The sequence below is a fragment of the Chiloscyllium punctatum genome, chromosome 6 (genome assembly GCF_047496795.1).
Source record: "Chiloscyllium punctatum isolate Juve2018m chromosome 6, sChiPun1.3, whole genome shotgun sequence".
Taxonomy (NCBI): domain Eukaryota; kingdom Metazoa; phylum Chordata; class Chondrichthyes; order Orectolobiformes; family Hemiscylliidae; genus Chiloscyllium; species Chiloscyllium punctatum.
In genome coordinates, this window is record NC_092744.1 from 24,217,434 (window position 1) to 24,236,158 (window position 18,725).

The following is an 18,725-nucleotide window of genomic DNA, read 5'->3' on the forward strand; positions in this document are numbered from 1 at the left end:
ATGTCAACTGCAAACTTACACTGTGTCCCTCTCTCTCTTTCTCTCTCACCCCACCCCCTCTCCATCTATCTCATACACCCACAAATGGAGGAAGGTGCTGAAATTTAATTAATTCTCTGAGATTCTTGTTAGTAGTGGGGTATTGAGGAACCAAAAGAGGGAGATGGAGGTAAAGGACAGGATCAGGCATAATGCAATGGAGTGCTCTTTTCCTTCAGTCAGGAATAGATTTCATTTGGAGTCGGGATGTGAAGGAAAAGGGGGTCAAGTCTTCAAAGTAAACCCAGGTCATTCAGGTCTTAAGTCAGAAATTAAGTTTGGAATTCTGGAGCACTGTGTCAGATTAGATTACAGATTACATTACAGTGTGGAAACAGGCCCTTTGGCCCAACCAGTCCACACCAACCCACCCATACCCCTAACCTAACACTACGGGCAATTTAGCATGGCCAATTCACCTGACCTACACATCTTTGGACTGTGGGAGGAAACCGGAGCACCCGGAGGAAACCCACACAGTCAGTCACCTGAGGCGGGAATTGAACCCAGGTCTCTGGCGCTGTGAGGCAGCGGTGCTAACCACTGTGCCACCCGTGCCGCCTACATCTGTATCCTGACAGATCTTGGGAACTGAATGTTGGTATTTTCAATGCTATTGAAGGATTCTTGTTGGGAGCAGGAGTTTAGGTTATATTGGGGCACATTGAGCTGCACCAGGTCTGTGAAGCTGAAGAATAGAGCAGCCAATGACTGGATTGAATGACAGCATTGAGCTAGAGGGGCCAAGTGGCCTTTGAGGCTCACTGAATTGTGTGAACTGACCAAAGCCCAGTCATGAAAATTACATTTATTGTTACCTTTTGGCAAGTCTATTCTCCCTAACACTTTCATTCATTTCCATCACCAGGTATTTACTGTGAATTGAGAATCTGGGCTCCCAACTCTTCTGAGATTACCCTGGGGCCTCCTACAATTGAAGGTTTATCCCCGCAATACTGCAGTGAGGAAACATTAAACAATATTTTTTTCAATTCCTTATCAATGAAAATATTGAAGAACTAAGCAAAAAACCATGTGATGAAACCTTCAGGAATCAGTCCTGTCAAAGTTGGCAATCTAATTGAGGCTTATACCAGGATAAGTGATATAGCTAGAGTTACTGTGAGGGTGAAAGGCAAGGTGAGCAGGAATAGGGAACTCTGGATGACAAGGGATATTGAGTCTTTGACCAGAAAAAAGGAGTTGATCAGATAAAGGCAGTTGGGATAAAGAGAATCCCTGGAGGTATACAGGGAATGCAGGAGTTTACTGAAGAAGGAAATCAGGGGGACATAAAGGTGGCATGAGATAGCCTTGGCTAAGAAGATTTGAGTGAATCCAAAGAGTTACTTTAAGTATATTAAAGTTAAAAGAATAACTACAGAGAGAATAGGACCCCTCAAGGACCAAAGTGGACACATATGTGAAGAACTGTGAGGTTCTCAATGAGTATTTTTCCTCTGTGTTTACCATGGAGAAAGACATGAAGACTTGGGAACTTGGGGAAGTTGGTGGTAGTATCTTGGGGACATCCATATCGCAGTAGAGAAGGTGTTGGATGTATTAGAATATATGAAGGTAGACAAATCTCCTAGTGCTGGCCAGATGTATCTAAGAACACTGCAAGAGGCTAGATAAGAAATTGCCGGGGCACTAGCTGATATCTTTGCATCATTGTTAGTCGCAGGTGAGATCCTGGAAAACTGGAGGGTAGTGAATATTGTGCCATTGTTCAAGAAGGGCTATGCCCGACATGTTGATTTCTCCACCTCCTGATGCTACCTGGCTTGCTGCGTTCTTCCAGCCTCCTGCCCGTTTACCTTGGATTCCAGCATCTGCAGTATTTTTTGTCTCCAACTATAGACCAGTAAGTTTAACAGCTGTGGTGGGAATGTCACGTGAGAGGATTCTGAGGGATATGGATTTCAGTCCCACATGGTAGGCTACTCTAGAAGGTTAGATCGCATGGAATCCGGGGTGAGCTGGGCAAATTGGATACAAAATTGGCTTGATGGTGGAAGCAGAGGGTAATAGTGGAAATATATTTGTCGGATTGGAGGCCTGTGACTAGTGGAGTGCCTCAGGGATCAGTGCTGGGCCCATTGCTGTTTGTTATCTATATCAATGATTTGGATGAGAATGTACAAAGCACTATTAGAAAGTTTGCTGATGACACTAAAATAGGCGGTATTGTGGACAGTGAGGAAGGTTATTAGATATTGCAGTAGGACCTTGATCAGTTGGGGATGTGGGCCGCGAAATGGCAAATGGAGCTTGTGAAGATAAGTATGAAATTCAAATCCAGATAGAACTTTCATGGAGTAACCACATTCCTGATGAAGGGTTTATACCCAAAGCGTTGACTCTCCTGCTCCTCGGATGCTGCCTGACCAGCTGTGCTTTTCCAGCGCCACAGTCTTTGACTCTGATCTCCAGCACCTGCAGTCCTCACTTTCTCCTTGGAGTTTCATGGTGAATGTTAGGCATTAAGGAGTGTAGTAGAGCAGAGGGTCTTGGAGTTCAGGTTCACAGTTCTCTGAAAGTGGAGTCACAGCTAGACAAGGCAGTGAAGAAGGCTTTTGGCACCAAAAAAGAGAAAATGCTGGAAAATCTCAGCAAGTCTGGCAGCATCTGTAAGGAGTGGTTAGCACTGCTGCCTCACAGCGCCAGAGACCCGGGTTCAATTCCCGCCTCAGGCGACTCTCTGTGTGGAGTTTGCACATTCTCCCCGTGTCTGCGTGGGTTTCCTCTGGGTGCTCCGGTTTCCTCCCACACTCCAAAGATGTGCAGGTCAGGTGAATTGGCCATACTAAATTGCCCGCAGTGTTAGGTAAGGGGTAAATGTAGGGGTATGGGTGGGTTGCGCTTCGGCGGGGCGGTGTGGACTTGTTGGGCCGAAGGGCCTGTTTCCACACTGTAAGTAATCTAATCTAAAAAAAAGAGCTGACATTTCGAGTCTAACTGACCCTTTGTCAAAGCTAAAAAAAAGGGAAAAATAAGGAGGTATTTATACTAGGCTGAGAGAAGGTGAGGTAAAAACAATGACTGCAGTTGCTGGAAACCAGATTCTGGATTAGTGGTGCTGGAAGAGCACAGCAGTTCAGGCAGCATCCAAGTAGCTTCGAAATCGACGTTTTGGGCAAAAGCCCTTCATCAGGAATAAAGGCAGTGAGCCTGAAGCGTGGAGAGAAGGTGAGTCATGGCTCCAGAAGCAAAGGTAGCAATAAAGAGGTGATAATGACAGTGCACAGAGAGATTATAGGGAGATTAGGAGCTGTGAATGACCAGGGCTGAAGCCAGTGCTACGTGACAAAATATGTGGGGGATGGGGGGGATGGGTGAAGCAGAGGCAAAATGGAAAACAGGGGAGAAGGATAGCAAAGGGAGAAGAGGAGAGGAAAAGGGTGATGAGAGAGTGGTGAGCGAGAGAAAGAGAGACAATCAAGAAATAAGAGGTACAGAACAGTGAAAAAAAAATCAAAAAAGATAAATAAAATAAATAAAATAAAATTACAGAGCAGAATGAAGACAGAGGGGTTGAGATGGGATAATCATCTGAAGTTGTTGAATTCAATGTTGAGACCGGCAGGCTGTAACGTGCCTTGGCGGGAGATGAGATGCTGTTCCTCCAGTTTGCGTTGAGCTTCACTGGAACATTGCAGCAGGTCAAGGACAGACATGTGGGTATGGGAGCAGGATTGTGGGTTATGTGGCAAGTCACAGGAAGGTCTGGGACCTTCATTTGGCACGCTGGCCTTCATTAGTCAGGGCAGTGAGTGTAGAAGTTGGGAAATTATGTCACAGTTGTGCAGGATGTTGGTGAGGCCGCACTTGGGGTATTGTGTTCAGATTTGGTCACCTTGCTACAGGAAGGATGTTATTAAACTGGAAAGAGCATAGAAGAAATTTACAAGGATGTTGCCCGGACTCAATGGGCTGAGTTATAGGGAGAGGTTGGACAAGCTAGGATTTTTTTCTTTGGAGCATAGGACACTGAGGGAGGATGTTATAAAGGCATATAAGACTATGAGAGGCATGGACTCAGTCTTTTTCCCAGGGTTGAGGAATCGAGGACTAGAGGGCATCTGTTTAAGGTTAGAGGGGAAATAAAAAAAGGAAACCTTTTTGCAGAGAGGGTGGTATGCACATGGAATGAGCTGCCAGTGGAAGTGGTTGGGGTGGGTACGTTAAAAACATTTAAAAGGCATTTGGACAAATACATGGGTCATGTATATGGAAAGGATTAGAAGGATATGGGGCACGAGTGGGGAAATGGGCTTAGTGTGGACGGACATTTTGGTCGGCATGGACCAGTTTGGGCCAAAGGGCCTGTTTCCATGCTGTAGGACTCTATGACTCTAAGTGGCAATGTTGTCAGATCCTGTGACCAGGAGACCTGAGTTCAAGCCGCACCCTCTTCAGAGGGAGTATGGTAACACTCCGATTGATTGGAAAATATCCTGTGACCAAATGCTGGGTGCAAATCCCAGGCCAATGCAATACATTAGAGAATGGCAGTCTCTGTGTGATGAGAGTAAAAGAATGGCAAAGTCACCACCCTCTTACCGGATCACATGACTGATCTCTTATTAGGGAGAGATGACTTGTGGTGGTTTAACTTGAGGGTCAAGCAAAGGGAGAGATTGAGCAAGTGAGTGCTATACTGGAAAATATCTGGAAACACTGGAGGAGATGCAAAAGTAAAAGATTAAACAGGACAGTAGCAACATTGAGGGCTTGAAATTATTGGGAAAGATTGAACTAGCTGGATGTAATGTTTGCTGGAAGGGTGAGGGACAAAGGTAGTCATACAGAAAATGTCTCCACAGGAATGGAGGGTTTGAGTTATATGGAGAGGTTGGAGAGGCTGGGATTTCTTTCATTGGAGCAATGGAGGTTGAGGAGTGACCTTATCAAGGTTTATAAAATCATTAGGATTATAGAAAAGATGAATGGAAAGTGTCTTTTCCCTTGGGTGTGGGATTGCAAGACTAGCAAGCATATTTTTAAGATGAAAGGAGAAAGATTTTAAAAAGACACAAAGAACAAATTTTTTGTATGCAGAGGGTGGTTCATGTGTGGAATGAACTTCCAGAGAAAGTGGTGGATGCGGGTACACTTACAATGCTTAAAAGACACATAGATAAGTACATGAATAGGAAAGGTTGGGAGGGATATGGGCCTAGTGCAGGCAGGTGGGACTAGTTTGGCTTGGGATTATTGTCAGCATGGACCAAAGGATTTGTTTCTGTGCTGTATGATTCTGTATATAACAGCCAGTAATAATTCAATTCTGGGGTGGCGGGGGAGGGGAGGGCGGGAGGTGGGAGTCCAGAGGAAACTTCTTTACCCAGAGAGAGTGGGAAGAATTTGGGACCTGTTGCTGTCATATTGTCATGGGCATCACCTGGACCATCTGGGATGTTTTGGGTACATTTACTATCAACAATCCTTCTTATTGTTATGAGTCTAAGCTACTGATACATTATGGAGAAGGATGCCCATATGAAGTCTTCGACAGAAGTGAGATTAAACGCTTTTTTGCTAGTCCAGCAGAATATATTTATGACACATTAGCTAATAGCTACTTTCAATGTATCGGAGATACATGATGGTTTTGTGAACGATTCAACTCAGCTGAAGTATAATTTAATGTTCCAGCTGCTAAGACATTGTCACACAGTGTCGGTAACAAGCATTGAACCAGAACAGAATTGAGCATTGGAGCACTGGTTATCTCCACCCTTTATATAGTATGATATCAATTAACCCTTTAAGATGCTAACTGTCCATAGACCTGCCACCTTGAATGGTGGAGGTGAACGGAATCGATTCACATCAGGGGGATGTGGATCTATACATGAAGGAGAAAGGATCAGAAAGTTGTGTGCATGGGGTGCGCTGAAGGCAAGGGATTAGAAAGTCCAGCACAGAGGTTATGGTCCAAACAGCCTCTTAGGTGTGCTCACATTTGAATGTCCACTAAGTTCCCAACTGCCAGTGAATGTAAAAAGACTGATGACAAATTCCCACATCTCCCCTTTAACCAGCAATAAAGGAGATTGATCTTTACTGTTTTTTTTGTCTCATTTCCTGTCAGTTAAAATTCTGGAAATTCTTTTCCCATCTCACTGTTTTTATACCTGCATTAAATGGACTGCAGTGGTTGAAGAAGGGGGTTCACAATCACTTGCTTAATGGGCAATGAGGAATGGGAAGTAGTTGCTAACCCAGCCTGTGACAACTCTCGTCCAGAGAAAGAGTTAAGCAAGTTTCAAATGCCCTCAAGCATAATGCATTGGATGTGTAGCTTTGGGAAGTCCTGGGGTTGTGGCAAGGTACTGTGTTAATGCATTGAGTTTAGATTTTCAGATGGGGATCAATGACCATTACACAATTTCCTGATTTTCCAAATTTCCTGAAATCCATTTTATGCCCAGGTGACAAGTTGAAAATGTATTTCAAACTTTCTTGTGGTATTTCCATTTTAGCCATTGCAATACCATAAATGGCCTGCTGGTGACGCCCTTGGCTCGAAGTAGATGTTGCTCTCGGCAGTGGCATTGAGGTCGCTTAGCCTCCCTTAACTCATTGATTTTTATGTTTTTAATTGTCCATGTTTCTCTCACTAATCCCTTTCACTTGATCTCACATAGTCTGTAAGTGAATAATCTGAAGCAATGGGACAGACATTGCAGGCCCCTGCCGGTTATGCTTTTGGTAGGATGGCTTTAAAACAATATAAAAAGGTGGGAAACTATTTTTGCAGTCTGCTCCTTACCCATTGTGGGCACCAGAGCCCCTCCCTCCACCTCTCGAGAAGACAACAGGCCCCGTTCCATCCTATTTGCCGATCCTTCAAAACCCACCCTTTCACCATCTTTGCCCTTCCTCTCCAAACTGGGCAACCTCTTCCTACTGAAATTCTCCAGATTTACCAGGGTCCAGAGTGTGACTGGGGCTCCTTCAGTGTTCTGCCTGCCATCTCAGCAGCACCCAATACAGATTGACGGGCAGAGAATAGGCACTACATGCCACTGAGAGGTACATGCTTTCTTGGAAATTATATAATTGGGTTCACTGTTCCAAATGACTTTCTGACCTATTTTTAAAAAAAAGTCTTCACAACTATGAACGCTCATATTTAATTTAGCTCAACTTTAAAATCCAAATTCCCAAATGTTGATAATATATTGTATATCGTTATCACCCTAATATAAACGTAAAAAATTTTGGAACTACTCAGCAGGTCTGCCAACATCTGTGGAGAGGGGGAGCAGTTCTGATGAGAGTAATGTTATCTGAAACAGTAGCTTTGTTTCTATCTCTATTCTCAGTCCTATTCAGTACTGTCAGAATTTTCTATGTTTATTTCAGATTTCCAGGGTCTGGTTTATTTTGCTATTTCTTTCCGAGTATACCTCCTATCCTTCTCCTACCTGCTCCCCCGCCCCCTGCATATTTCTGACATGTGGGTAATGCATTTGCTTACCTTGACTGCATTTGAATTTATTTACATTTCTTAATGGGCTCCATCTTACGCTCAAATTCAGGATAGAAATGAAACGATCAATGAGCATCCTTTTCTCGTTGTCCTAGTTTACAAATCTTGTCTGTGGTTCTCCACTAATGTCTACCACAAATCCAACCTCAGTGGTCAATATATTCATTGGGATTCCTATAGTTCCATGCATTATAAGATTCGCAACCTTGTAAATAGGACATCATTGTGAAGAAGGCAAAAGGAGTTCTTAATGTCTAGCCACATATTTACTGCTGAACCCATAATCACTGAAATAGATGTGCTAATTATGGGAGCTTGCTCTGCACAGATTGGTTGCCATGTTTCCTATATTAGAATGATGACTACAATTCAAAAGCATTTCATTGACTGTGAGGCACTTTAGGGCGTCAAATCGTCATGAAAAGTACTAGAGCAACATAAACCTTTCTTTCATATCATAACAGAGAAAGACAGATGGAGCTCTGTAACACCCTCCCTGTTGGTTTAAAAAATTCTCCTGTCGTCAGTCGCATTCCTTTGTCAGATCACTGGAAGGTGAGCATCTCGAAGCATTACATAGAGGACTCCTCACCATCTCCCCCGCTGACCCTGTGGAGAAAGAAAGACAGTATTGAATGGATTTCCTCTTGCAATGCCTCAAGGGGGTCAATACAGAAAGTAACTGAGTTACACAAAGTTCCCTGGGCTGTCAGGGAATTCACCGATGACATTGGGTACAGTGAGGGTTGAGTGAATATGTCGAAGGTACCTTGAGGTAAGCTATGTTCTCACTCAGGAGGCATGTGCTAGTACTCAGCTAGAGGGTCAGAAACTTCACACAGCTCAGAAGTTGCTGTTATGTAACCTTTATCATTATGTACAATCTATTCATAAGAATTAAGAATAACCCAGAAATCTGTTCTGAGCTGGTATGAAGATGGAAGGAGCCATTCTAGAACATAATTGGCAAACAACCGCTCTTGGTGAGAGGGGTTAACTTTAATAATACAGTTCCTACTGACTATATTTTATTCATTATTGAATCAGGCATCACTAGTTGAGCCAGAATTTGTTATCTATTCTCATTGGTCTTGAGTTATTGGTTTGCTCAGCCATTTCAGAGGCAGCTGCATACTGTGGAGCTGGAGGCATTGTTGACCAGACTGGGTAAGGATGGCACGAATGACTGAGATGGCTTTCCAACAGTGACAGTCAACGATTGTTATCACAGTCATCATGACAAATGTCCCATCGCCAATTTAATTGAATTCAAATTCCACCGGTTACCGCAGTGGGATTTGAACCCATCTCCCTATATTAGCCTGAGCTACTTGTTTAATAGTTGAAGTGTGGGGCTGGAAAAGTACAGTTGGTCAGGCAACATCCAAGGAGTAGGAGAGTAGATGTTTCGAGCATAAGCTGTTCATCAGGAAATATCATGCTCGAAACGTCGATTCTCCTGCTCCTCGGATGCTGCCTGACTGGTTGGAGCTTTTCCAGCGCCACACTCTCTGACTCTGATCTCCAGCATCTGCAATCCTCACTTTCTTCTTTTTGTTTAATAGTCCAGTGACATTACCACTCCATCACCAACTCTCCTAGTGTTAGCTGTCACTGAAAGGTGTGGATGTGACCAAGCAGTGAATTAAAGTGTCACCTGAAGATTAGTACAGAGCACTCCGCTGTGTTAGAACCAGAACAGTAAAGGTTCACGGTGCAGCTTTCTGGGTTGAATATTGAACTGAGAGTCACTCTGACTTTATGCCTGGATGCAAACGGTCCCAGTCACAATTTGGAAGGAGATTGGGGGAATTGATTCCACTGTTCCAGCCTTTGTCTTTCCCTGAATCAATATCCCATTCTCTGGCCTTGATCATACTGCTGTTTTATGGGATCTTGCTGTCCACAAATCAGATGTCTTGTTTCATGTATTACAACAGTGTTATACTTAAAAACATATTTCTTTGCCAGTAACATTCTTTGGGATGAATGGAGGTTGTCCAGGATGATACATCAGTATGATGTTTTCTGCATTCCTCTTGAACAGTGTCGAACTGATTGCACTGGGGTCATCATGTGGGATCTGTAAGTGCCCTCTACATCCTTTACCCAAATCTGAAGCCACGAGGTGATTGGGAAGTAGCCGGTGTATAGTTTCAGACTCACCATTTGGCACTTCTCACTGGGCTGCTTAGTATAACTATGACTACAGAAGTGTAACGGTTCAGACAATGGCACATGTCCCAAATCTGAACAAAATCCCAAATAATCTATTTGTGTAGCCTTGTCTCTGACTGAGAGGGTGTGGAGGGATTTGCTTAAAGTACTTGAACAGTATTGGATAAATTCTTGTATGTTTCAGTCTTGCTGGGTCAAAATCCTGGAATTCCCTCCCTCAGGGCATTGTGGGACTACCTACACCAATGGACTGCAGAATTCAAGAAGGCAGCTCATCAGCACCCTCTAGAGGGCAACAAGGGATGAGCAATAAATGCTGTCCCATTCAGTGACATCCACATCCCATGAATGAATTTTAAAAATATATACTTTTTAAACACAACCTCTATAACCCGCTGATGGTCTGTCATTTAATACTATTGTCATGGACTCATTAACTGGCAGATCTGTCTGTCCTGTTTGCATCTTTTTTGTGTCTATCTCTCTTTCCTTCTCAAATTCCTGTCTGGCTTTCCATTTTAAAGAAACGTCCTTTAGTTTGTGATCTTTCTATCTCATTGTCTGTCTGAGCAGGATGCCTCACTTCTCTTTTGTTCCAAAGTGAAAGACTCTTGTTTGATTCTCCACTTCCCCCAGGTTCCCAAAGCTTTAATGTTAACAGCTGCAAAACAAAGGCAAAGTGGGAGGCATTCCCCTTTGTCCGCAAGTGCTTACTCCCCCCGCCCCCAAAGGCCTTGTCTGCAATTTGAAAATTTTGCTACTTGGCTTCTTGCCGATCCCAATGCCTCCTACCCCCCACAGGCGCCCACTAGTGGTCACCGTTGACCTAATCAATTTCCTTCATGATCTTAAACATCACAATCAGGACCCACCTGAAGAGTTGACACCCGAGGGAAGATGAGCCTGGTCTCGATATCGCAGCTCATCGTTCCTTCATGTCCTGAGCCTTTTTTCAGCTCTTAAGACGTATGAAATGATTTCTGATTTGTGTCTGTGTTTCTATCAATATTTGATAAGATGCCCCCTCCTCCCTTGGCATTGCCAGGGCTTTGTGGGGTCAATCTTTCACCCTCCGAGCATTGTGTGCAAGATTCCCATCCTGTTTCCTGACCATCTACTTCAGGAAGTCAGCTTCACCAAACTTCCAGACACAACAAGGGAAAGACTGGAGATCATAGAGTAGAATCATAGAATCCCTACACTGTGGAAGGAGGCCATTCAGCCCACTGAGTCTACACTACTCCTCCGAAAAGCATACCAAACCCACCCACACTACTCTATCCCTACAAGCCTGCATTTCCCATGGCTGATCCACCTAGCCTGCACAGGCAGGGCCCCAACTCTTTGGAGAGTCACACAGTGTCTGAGTATTGAAGGTTAATACCCTGGACACTGTCTCTGTTTGGTGTCTCATCTGAAGTATGAAACCTGGGAAATCCTGCCCTCTGAGGTGCAGCTGAGAAATCCCATTACTTCATCTTGAAGAAGAGCAGAAGCATTCTTCCCTTTGGCATCCTGGCTAATGGTTATTCTGCCATCACCAGACCTAAAGCAGACAATTTGGCTTGTTGCGGCATTGCAGTTTGTGGGATCTTGCTGTGCAAAAAAAAACTGCCTGCCACGTTTTCTACGTCACCACAGTGACAACACTTCAAGAAATGCAGTCAAGTATTTTGGGCTGCCCTGGGTCTGTGATTGGTGCGATATGAATGCAAGTTCTTTCTTGCTCCGTCTTCACTACATTGGAAGGCTCTCAGAAGCAAAGCCTCTCAATCTCCTAATCTTTGTGACTGTGGTTTTCGAATTAGATCTAGGTTTTGTTATCATGTGTACTCAGAGTACAGGGTACAAGTGTACAATGTCACCACACACAGCACCATCAATCATTTTGCCTCTTGGCTGAAAGAGTCAGGGTACTGTCCACAATACGTACGGTGAGAGTTCCTGTTGACTTGAATCTCGCTGTCAGCCTGATACAGAATACCAGACTCAGGGAGAACATGGCAGCGCTGATGATCAGACTGACGATCTGAAGGACGAGGTGGTAGTACTCATAAAATAGAGGGTCCACACAGACAATGGGGAGAGTGTATTGGTATGGAAACTGGACAGCGTATCCCAGGTATTCTGTGCCTGAAATACCCGCCAAGCTGTAGTCGCAGAATGGACCAATCAGGATGGCAGCCACAGCAATGATGAATTGGAGGGGCGAAGCGATCAGATTGACAATAGCGAAGATGAGGCCGACTTCTCTCTGTGAATGGGAATGCGAGTAAATCAGTTCATTGTAGATCTCTGACTCTATAACCTTCCCAGATCACCCTCACCACTCCCTTCAGCCCCACACTCACCTACCCCAATCGTTCATGCCTGCCCAGACTCTTCCCAATTCTGTACCTCTGCTCGCTCTTCCAATCCATGCCCCTTTCTCATTTGACCTAATCCCTCCCTCTCTCACTTTTCCTCATCTCCTCTCACCCCCAGAACCTCTGCCTTTTCCTTTTCCCACCCACGTACCACTAGACCCTTTACATGCCCTTTTGCCATTTCCCTTTGAGGTCTGTCATCTTGGCTTATCTCCTCAGCATCTTCCCTGACCATTATCCCCAAACTTTCTTTTTCCCTCACTGTCCTAACCTGATTTCCTTCTTTGACCTTCGACATCTAGGCAGTCTTAGCAAATCAATTCTGTGATTCTTAAGGATTGTAGGTCTCAATGTGTTTCCTGATGTGGCGGCTCAGTGATTAACACTGCTGCCTCACAGCACCTGGGACCCAGGTTTGAGTCCAGCTTCAGGTGACTGTCTGTGTGGAGTTTGCATATTGTCTGTGTGTGTGTTTCCTCTCACAATCTAATGACATGAATTAGTTAGGGGAATGAGTCTGGGTGGGATACTTTTCAGTGGGTTGGTGTGGTCTTGTTGGGCTGAATGGCATGTTTCCACACTGTAGGGAATCTACAATACAGTGTTTCACTTTTGTAGAATTTTAAAGCACAGAAGTAGGCCATTCGGTCCAGCACAGCTGTGCTGGCTTCTTGACTTCTCAGAAGGAAAGCCATTAATCTGAGGTGGGTTTTTTTTGTATTTACGCAGAATACTTCCTGGCATTGTTGCGTGGGAACCCATTCCTCATAAGCAGCTTGAGGACAAATAAATTACAACAAATGTCTGAGGGTTATTACCAGATATTGTGAGATGCGGTCTCTCTCTGCAAGCAATATAAGAACTCCCACGATGAAAGCCTGCAGGGGGAGAAGACAAGGTCAATGTGGCAGAATTTCTTTCTAACACAGCATCAGTGAGCCAGAGGGATTTTTGGGACAATGGTTATATGGTTGTCATTAGACTAGTTTTACCAAATTCAGACTTTGCCACATTTCATGGATAGGTTCTGAACCAGTATCCCTAGAGTATAAGCCTAGGATTCTGAACTGCCAGTATAATAATATTACCACTACCCCACAAAATCCCTATAGACTGCAGGCGTATTGTTTACTGTAAGACGTCACTGTCTTGTTGGTCTACAATGCATCTCTCGTGACTACAAATCCAACGTTCAATATCTCTCTCAAATCCTGGCCACCACACTGGTGATTCAACCAGTGCCCTACCTTTCCTGAGTTTCTGCAAGATATCCTCCCCACAGTGAAACTGAGATATCCAGCCTCTCATTGTACACTAATATGTCCCAGTGGAATTAAAATGCTTTGTTTGTTCAAAGAAGGTTTTCAGGACTTTCCAAGAACACAAGAAATAGGTATAGGCCATTCAGCCCCTCAAACCTGCACTGCCATTTGATAAAATCACAGTCGATCAGCCCAGGTCTCAAAACCTCTTTCTTTCCAACTCCTCACAACTCCCGATGTTTCAAAATCAATCCATCTCCTCTTTAAATAAATTCAGTGATCGAACCTCCACAGCTCTCTGAGGAAGACAATTCCAGACACTCCCTACCTACTGAAAAAGAAATTCCTTTGTATCTCAGTTTTTAAATATGTGTCTCTTTATTTTGTAACTGTGTTCTCTAGTTCAAGATTTCCCACTAGTGGAAGCACCTTCCCAATATCAAGGCTGTCAACCTCCCTCAGAATCATGTATGTTTCAATAAGATCACCCCTCATTCTGCTAAACTCAATAAAGTTCTAAGCTGCTTAGTCAATCTCAATATGTCCGGTCCTTCATCACAGGATTGTACACTTTGAATTTCATTTGAATTGCTTCTAATGTTAGCATATTCTTTTTTAAAAATCTTATTGGTGGTGGTACATTAGCTCAGTGGTTAGCCTCACAGCACCAGGTAAGTCCAGCTTTGAGTGACTGTTTATGCTGAGTTGACACGTCTCTCCATGATATTGTAGATTTCCTCCCACAGTCCAAAGACGTGCAGGTTAGGTGGAATGGCCATGCTAAATTGCCTGTGGTGTCCATGCATGTGTATGCTGGGTAGATTAGCCAGGGGAATTGTGAGGAGAGTAGTGAGGAGTTGGAAAGAAAGAGGTTTTGAGACCTGGGCTGATCGACTGTGATTTTATCAAATTAGCAGGGATAGGGTGGGTCTGGGTGGGATGCTCTTCAGAGTGTCAGTGTGGATTTAATAGGCTAATTTGCCTGCTTCCACACTGTCAGAATTCTATTCTAAATCTGTACACAGTTCTCCAAGTACAGCCTCACCAACATCCTATACAATCATAACAAAACTTCCTTATTTTTCAACTCCAACCTGTTAGTAATAAAGGTCAAAGTTCAATTTTCCTTCTTAATTACTTGATACACCTTTTTGCATTTCATGGACCAGAACTTCCAGATTCCTTGATGTTGCACCTTTTGGATTCTATCTTCATTTAATTCTTTTGACTCTTCCTTCCAAAACGTATTACTTCACAATTCCCCACATTAATCTCCATCTGCCAAGTTTTTGCCCACTCACTCAATCTATCTATATCCCTTTGCAACTTCCAATGTCTTCATCACAACATGCCCTCCCACCTATTTTTGTACCATCTGCAAATTTGGATACATTATACTGTTCTCTCTCCTCAAATCATTATTATAGACAGTAAATGAGTGAAGTCTTTAGTAATGATCCTTGTGGCACTCAACTAGTTACATCAGTCCACTTTGAAAAAAAGACCCATTAATCCCAACTCTCTGTCTAATGTACTTTGACACAGAGAGGGTGGTGCATGTACGGAATGAGAGTTCAGGCAAAAGCCCTTCATCAGGATTCCTGATGAAGGGCCTCTGTCCGAAACCTCGATTTTCCTGCTCCTCGGATGCTGCCTGACCTGCTGTGATTTTCCAGCACCACTCGAATCGAGACTGATTTCCAGCATCTGCAGTCCTCACTTTTGCCATGTATAGAATGAGCTGCCATAGGTAGTGGTGGAGGCTGGTACAATTACAGTATTTTATGGGTATATGAATAGGAAAGTGTTCGAGGGATATGAGCCAAATGCTGGCAAATGGAACTAGGTCAGATTGGATGTCTGGTCTTTCTGTGCTATATGATTATGCAATTCCATGATTCTCTGTGTGTTAACCATTCCTCAATCCATGCTAATACATCACCCCTATACCCTGCATTCCCACCTTATGTGATAGCCTTCTATGTGACACCTTATCAAGTACCATCTGAAAATCCAAATACACTATATCCACTGGTTCTTCTTTATCAGCTCTGCTTGTTCTATTCTGAAAGGATTTGAGCACATTTGTTAAACATGATTTCCCTTTCACAAAACTATGACCCTATTTGGGTAGTTAAGCTTTTCTAAGTGTTCTGCTATTTCTTCTTTAATAATGGAGTCCCAATTTCCTCATGCAGAGGGTAGGCAAACTGGCCTATAGCCTGTTATCTCCCTCCTGTCTTGAACATGCGCACCACATTAGCAGTTGTCCAATCTACTGGGACCTTCCAAAAATCCAGTGAATTCTGGAATATTTCAACCAATGCCTCCGCCACCTCTGCTGCCATTTCTTTTAATGGACGCAAGCTCGCAGGCATTGACAATCGGCTTCATTCAGTCCCATTCGTTTGACAATGCTTTGCCCCTTGTGACAGAGATTGTTCGAGAGAGTTCCGTTAACATCTAGCTTATCTATTATCTTTATGATATTTATTGTATCCTCCGCTATAAAAACTGATGCAAAACATTAGTTTAAATTATCTGCTACTTCCTTCTTTCTCATTATCGATTCCCCTGACATGTCCTGTGACAGTCCTATAGGTCACTTTAGCAAATCGCTCTTTCTCTCTCTCATATATATAAAACACACCTCTAGAAGCTCATGGGTTCATTCTTTTATTTCTTGCGAGTTCACTTTCATAATCAATTCTTTTCCTTTTGATTAATTGTTACATCATTCTAAATCCTCTGACCCACTATTAGTTTTCCCTGCTTTGTATTTAATTTTTCATTGGATGCTGTCCTTGCTTCATTAACCAAGGGTGGTCCATCATTCACATCAATTCTTTACAATTTGGTCAGAATGAAGTTTAGCTGAGCGATGTGCAACATCTGTTTAACTATCTGCCACTGACCCACTGGCCTTCCCTTTAGTCTGCTTTCCAACCTCACTTTAGACAACTCTTGCTTTATACCTCTGTAGCGGCCTTTATTTAAATGTGACACTAGTTTGAGACCCAAATTGCTCTGCAACAGCTCACCAAGGCTCCTCCAACAGCACATGCCAAACTTATGACCTCTACCATCTAGAAGGACAAGGACAGAAAAGACATGGGAACACTACCACCTACAAATTCCTATCCTGAGCATCACTTGGTTAAAATTCTGGAAACTCCTCCCTCACAGCACTGTGGTATATTTACACTCCAAGGACTGCAGAAGGCAGCTCACCTCCACCTTCTGAAAGGCAATTTGAGATGGGTAATAAATTCAGGCCCAGCCAATGACTCCACATCCCATTGACAAATAAGAATAAGTCTTTCCTTCGATATATTGACTTGAAACCTTGATGTATTTGAGCTGAATAAAGGTTAGGTCCTCCCACTACCTCTCCTCTTGACCACCCTACTTTTTGGGCTCATGTTGTTGGAAAGGGGTCTTAAACCCTCCTCATTTGGAGCCAAGGAATAAGATATTTTTAAAAAATTCATTCTTTGAAAGCAGGCATTGCTGGCTAGATCAGTATTTATTGCCCGGAGGGCAGTTAAGAGTCAGCCACATTCCTGAGGGTCTGGAGTTATGTATAGACGAGACTGGGTAAAGATGGCTGGCTTCCTTCGCTAAAGGATATGAATGAACTTGATACATTTTACAACAATAAAATGTGGTTACACAGTCTTTAGGCTTGTTTTTTTATTCCAACTTCTTATTGAATTCAGATTTCATATTTGCAATGTTGGGATTCAAACTCTTGTCCACAGAATATCAGCTGGAGGTTTTGAGTTGCTAGTCCAGGGACACTACCACAATGCCACCATCTTCTTGTGAGATGCCACTGCACTGAGCCACCATTCACAACATACAAGATTGTACGAATATTCATATTTCCAACTTTAGATGCCTTTCATAGCTTAATAATATGATTATTTTAGTAATTATGTTACTGGACTTAGTCGAAAGAACACAATTTCAAAACTCACCCTGTTTGATTTAGAAGTAGCTTTTAAAGTCTTACAATGTAAAGCTGGGATCATTAAAAACAACAGCAAAGATACTCAAATCTCACAGAAACCCAACAGATTCACTAATTTCCTTTCAGGGAAGGAAACCTGCTGTCCTTACCGGGACTCCACATGACTCCAGTCCCATACTAAGTTGGTTAAACCTGAACTATAGAGAAACCAAAGCAGCCCAAACTGTTTCACTTCTGAACTAGATCTCTAATGGATTCCCCTGCCTTTGCTCCATATCCTGGATTACCTTTCTCCAGTAAACTCCACTTATCGGAGGCTAGAGAGCAATAATTGACCTGAGCATCCACAGCCTAGAAAGGGAGAAGGCTTGTGTTGGCACGTCAGGTAGTCCTTTAGGGAGTCCAAGTCCTAGGACTCCCTCCATAACAGAGTTGTGGCTGGGTGGTACCTACACAACAAGGACTATAGTGGCTGGAGGAGATAGCTCACCACTACCTTTAAGGGTGGCACGGCGGCTCAGTGGTTAGCCCTGTTGCCTCACAGCACCAGGGTCCCAGGTTCGATTCCAGCCTCGGGCAACTGTTTGTGTGGAGTTTGCACATTCTCCCTGTGTCTGTGGGGGTTTCCTCTGGGTGCTCCGGTTTCCTCCCACAGTCCAAAGATGTACAAGCCAGGTGAATTGGCCATGCTAAATTGCCCATAGTGTTAGGTGGATTAGTCAGAGGGGAAATGGGTCTGGGTGGGTTACTCTTCGGAGGGTTGGTGTGGACTGGTTGGGCCGAAGGGCCTGTTGCCCCACTGTAGGGAATCTAATCTTACCTTCACAAATAAGGAGCAGCAGTAAATACTGGCCTGCCCATTTAAATCCCTATTCCGAGAATGAACTGAAAGTATTTATTTCCCCTACCACAGCTCCATTCCAGATAGGACATGCTATCCTGCCACTCCATCCGGCAAACCAGGGCTTGAAGGTAAAAACTGGGAAGAAGGTGATGATTCCCAAGAAAATGGAGATGATCCCAAAGAAAAGCAGAGAACTTCCGATGTACAGGTGTAAGCGTTTCATCTTTCCCACTCCCTCCTCCTTCATGATGTGAATAAAAACTGTTCTGTTGTTGGAGCTCTGTGTTTATAACTAATTACCATGGTAATAATAACCAGACAGACTGGTCCTCATAGTTCACTGCACAATAGTAATTATCACAATTGTACTTATACAGCATTACTTAATGGGATGAAGTGTTCCTAAACAGCATTTAAAACGGAGAAGAGCTGTTCGGATGTGTGACCACAGAATCATACACTGCAGAAGAGGCCATTTGGCTTATCGAGTCTGTACTGCCGAAAATACACTAGTCCCATTTTCCTACACTAAACCTATAGCCACGGATGTTATGACACT

General features: G+C 43.5%; 1 protein-coding gene across 1 annotated transcript; it reads right to left on the reverse strand.

Annotated features, from left to right (window-relative positions):
- Window positions 1–7,436: 7,436 nt before the first annotated feature.
- Window positions 7,437–18,413, reverse strand: LOC140478624 (transmembrane protein 212-like). Its single transcript, XM_072571842.1, has 4 exons — window positions 18,231–18,413; window positions 12,906–12,965; window positions 11,655–11,975; window positions 7,437–8,152 (listed from the first exon to the last, which is right to left on the reverse strand). Exons 1-4 carry the CDS (start codon window positions 18,411–18,413, stop codon window positions 8,132–8,134), a joined length of 585 nt encoding a protein of 194 aa, XP_072427943.1. The 3' UTR covers window positions 7,437–8,131.
- Window positions 18,414–18,725: the final 312 nt, after the last annotated feature.

Bases quoted from the DNA above. Each gene is read 5' to 3' on its own strand.
- LOC140478624 (XM_072571842.1), bottom strand. From the start codon at position 18,413: ATGAAGGAGGAGGGAGTGGGAAAGATGAAACGCTTACACCTGTACATC. The intron at 12,966-18,230 runs GTAGGGGAAATA...CTCCCCCTGCAG, and splicing joins CTATCTGGAATGGAGCTGTG to GCTTTCATCGTGGGAGTTCT. The intron at 8,153-11,654 runs GTACGTATTGTG...CTTTCTCCACAG, and splicing joins AGTCAACAGGAACTCTCACC to GGTCAGCGGGGGAGATGGTG.